This window comes from Merops nubicus, unplaced genomic scaffold, assembly GCF_000691845.1.
Source record: "Merops nubicus isolate BGI_N331 unplaced genomic scaffold, ASM69184v1 scaffold26624, whole genome shotgun sequence".
Lineage (NCBI taxonomy): Eukaryota > Metazoa > Chordata > Aves > Coraciiformes > Meropidae > Merops > Merops nubicus.
In genome coordinates this window covers 1-3,331 of record NW_008605305.1, presented here as the reverse complement: position 1 = coordinate 3,331, position 3,331 = coordinate 1, and the positions used below count along the sequence as shown (strand labels likewise).

Here is a 3,331-nt window from a genome sequence, read left to right as displayed (position 1 = left end):
GGCGGGGCGGCGTTCTGGGCCTGCAGGGGCTGGGGGATCTGCGTGTACTGAACCTTGGGTGGTATCACGGGCACCGCCCGAGCCTGGCACATCTTGATCATGAAGGAGGTCCTGACTGCTGACACGCTGACGGGGGCAGAGTTCCGACGGCCGGTGGCGGCATGGGCCACTGCCAGGTAATCCAGGTCCAGGTCCACGTGGGCACTGAAATGAGACCCCCAGGGAATGCCTTTACTGGCAGCGGGGCAGGCAGTCGGCAGGGATGGGACAGAATCACTGCTTTTTACTTCTTTTTGCCCACACAGGAGGTTCCTAGTGGCAGAGGGCACGGACAGGCTCTCGAATGTGAAGAAATCTGGGGCTGGAAGGAGTGAATCCAAGTTGAGGGACGATGGTCTAGTCTTCACCTTGCAAGGTGTTTCTTCACCTTTACTGCCCGGCTGTGACTCGGTGGCAGAACACAACGCTTTGGTAACAGTCTCTCCTCCCAGGGCAGTGTCCTGAGACATGGATGACTCCTCCTTGGTGCTCCTCGCTTGTGGAGAACTGCCTGGGCTATTTTGGTATCGTACAGACAGCTCAAGCTTTGAGCTCCAAGGGTTTTCTTTGCTCACATCTACTTTTTTTCCCTCTGGATCTGAAAGAGGGATTCTGGAGGGTCTTTCTCTCTCAGCTGGTGCTTTCTCCCTGCTGAGGGGGTACTTGAGCTCCTCAGGTTTCGAAGGTTCTTCTGTAGGACTTGTGCCATTGTCACCTTGCTTAGCTTTGCCCACACTAGAGGCAGAGATGGGTTGTGTTTTGGGCAGCTCACTAGTCACTGGCAGAACATCACTGCATGGTTTCTGCTGGTCAGTGGCATCTATGAAAGAGAAGGGGATAGTCCAGAGACTCATCACTGTGTCTTTGCTGTCCAGGGAGAGGCTGCGACTGAATCGTGGTCTAAGAGAGAGGCCTGTCTCTGCTCTCTGGCTCTGGGGCTGAAACTCCTGTATCACCTTCTCCTGAATGTCCTTGAAAGTGGGGGAATGGAGTGGGCTTGTAACCCACTGGTGATCCTCCCATGGCTCCACAAGTTCTAAGCTCTGCACATTATCTGTCCAGGTATCCTCGTCATCCTGGTCACCAGCATCAGGGGTTCTGCTAATAGTGTTGCCTCCCTTAAGCTCCTGGATTCCAGCTCCACTCAGCACCTTGGAGGATAACGTGTCCTTTTCATCAGCAGTCACTATGTCAGGCTTCTCCCTCTGAGCCTGGACTTGGGTAAGAACATCCTTCTCCTGCAGCTGGCAAGTGCTCTCTTTTTCTGTCCCTGACTCTGGACATGCTCCTTTGGAACAAGAAAACTCATCACTCGGGGAAGCCTCTTTAAATTCTGACTGATTCTGAAGCTTCCAGTCCAGGGGAGGAGTGAGACGTTCACTCCTGCTGTTCACCACTGGGTGGTGGCTCTTTGGCACGGCTGGGTCAGCTGGAAGAGTGTCCTGTTTGGGTAGGGCTGAAGCACAGCCCTGCTGTGCAGCCACCTCAGCCTGGCAGCTCTGGAGGCTGTCGTGTTGCTCCGTGCCGGTGGCACCAAGTAAAGGCACCTGAGGTGCTATCTGTGCTGTTCTGCTTGCAGATTTCTGCTCAGGCAGTGTCGGACCCTGCCCTGGGCCAGAGGAAGAACTATCTGTTTGCACTGCAGAAGACTCAGAAATGAGGCCCACCTTGGGGACAGCGGCTGGCAAGAGCAAGAGCTCCTCTTCAGGTTCAATAATTTTCAGTTCCTGCTGTATCTCTGGCCAGAGTGGTTCTAGGAGGGCATTTGCAGGGTCCTCCTCAGTCTGAAAAACAGAAGAAATGCCATTACCTGGCAGCTCACCATTTACCAGTAAATACACCTTCATTTTCCTTCCTAGGCACAGACAGAATGAGACAGGCTTCTGGATGAGCACCCTCACACACACAGAGACACAGACACACACTCTGCTACCAGTTCAAGGGAGGAAATACATCTATGAACAACAGGGTTTATGGAGTAGAAGATCTGAGGTGCAGCCAAAATGAAGCCTGGACAGTTGTGCTGGAAGAGGGAGGTGAATGAGTAGCTGGAATGTCTCAGCCCATTCCTCAACTGTTCTCATTCAGGCTCGCTTGGCCTTGCCAGAGGATCTGCATTCCCAAATTGCACATGGAGCTGAATGAATAATCTATTCAAGGAGCTATGCCAACAGATCTTTAAATAGCACTCCAGAGATGAGTATCGCTGTAAGAAACTTGGTGAAAAAGCTCTGATAGAGATATAGAAGAGGCAAAAATAATGATAATTTAAAAAATAGTGTGTAGAGAATGGAAGTAAAAAAAAAAAGACTGTTCAGGATGTCCAGGACAAATGGGACAGCAAAAATAGAAGGGCAGTTCAGAGACCAAGGGTCAAAATGCTCAGACATCCAGACAGCCTCACATCTGGAGAGTCTCAGAAGGGACAGATTGCACTGGCTGCACTTGTACAGCCACAGGAAAAGACCAACGGAGGACAGTAGGCAGTTGTATAAAGGTAAATCACCACGTGATGATGTGGACAGAAGTGAAATCAGCCCATGGTCCATTCTTGACTACGCTTAGCCTGTCACAGGCTGAGTTTTCATAGCTATGGACACACAATGACATGTTAAACTGCCTCCCAGTCACCCCCATGACATTGTCCACCTTTTTTCTCATACTTTCTTCCTTACCCCATCTGGTAATTGTGACCCTTCTTCTCCCTTAGCCATCTCGAGCTGCTGGCCACAGCTCTCCTCTGAGGAGACATCCTTCACGTTGAGCTGCCCTTGCTCTGCCTTGTCTTCAGGGAGATGCCCCGTAGGAACCTCCGAGGCTGGTGTTTGTTCCAAGGTGGGACTCTGCTCTGAGGACTGCTGGGGGCTCCTGGTGCTGCTTGTGCAGCTGCTTTGCCCACGTAGCCCCTCCTGATCCTCTGCTGCTTGCTGTGGAGTTTCTGAGGACCCGGGTTTCCTGGCTGACACGAGCTCCTCAGGGTGAAAGCCTGGATCAGAAACACAAATGAACCATGGAACGACTGGTGACTGCAGACCTGTGCCGTTGGACAAAGTGGTGCTGCCTCAACCCCATGCCAGCTAACAGAGGCAAGGAGCTCCCTGCAGGCATTGCTGGGAGCCACCCACCCCCCAGCTCTCATTGCTGCAACAAGCACCACCAGCACCCACCCTGCTACAGCCTGGGGTCTCTCCTGCCCCAGGAGCAGGCTGGAGCACCCTCCACAGCCCTGAGCTGCAGGGCACCCCCGGTAGCCCCGGGGCAGCCACGCATCCCCCGCCCTAACGCACGGGTA

The 3,331-nt window shown here is 53.1% G+C and overlaps 1 protein-coding gene across 1 annotated transcript; it reads right to left on the bottom strand.

Annotated features, from left to right (window-relative positions):
- Positions 1–8: 8 nt before the first annotated feature.
- Positions 9–3,025, bottom strand: LOC103771982 (rho GTPase-activating protein 31-like; the record flags this gene model as incomplete). Its single annotated transcript, XM_008939302.1, has 2 exons — positions 9–1,823; positions 2,715–3,025. Coding segments are annotated over 2 exons (2,126 nt in total), but the record flags the coding sequence as incomplete, so codon positions are not given.
- Between the last annotated feature and the right edge of the window lie 306 nt (positions 3,026–3,331).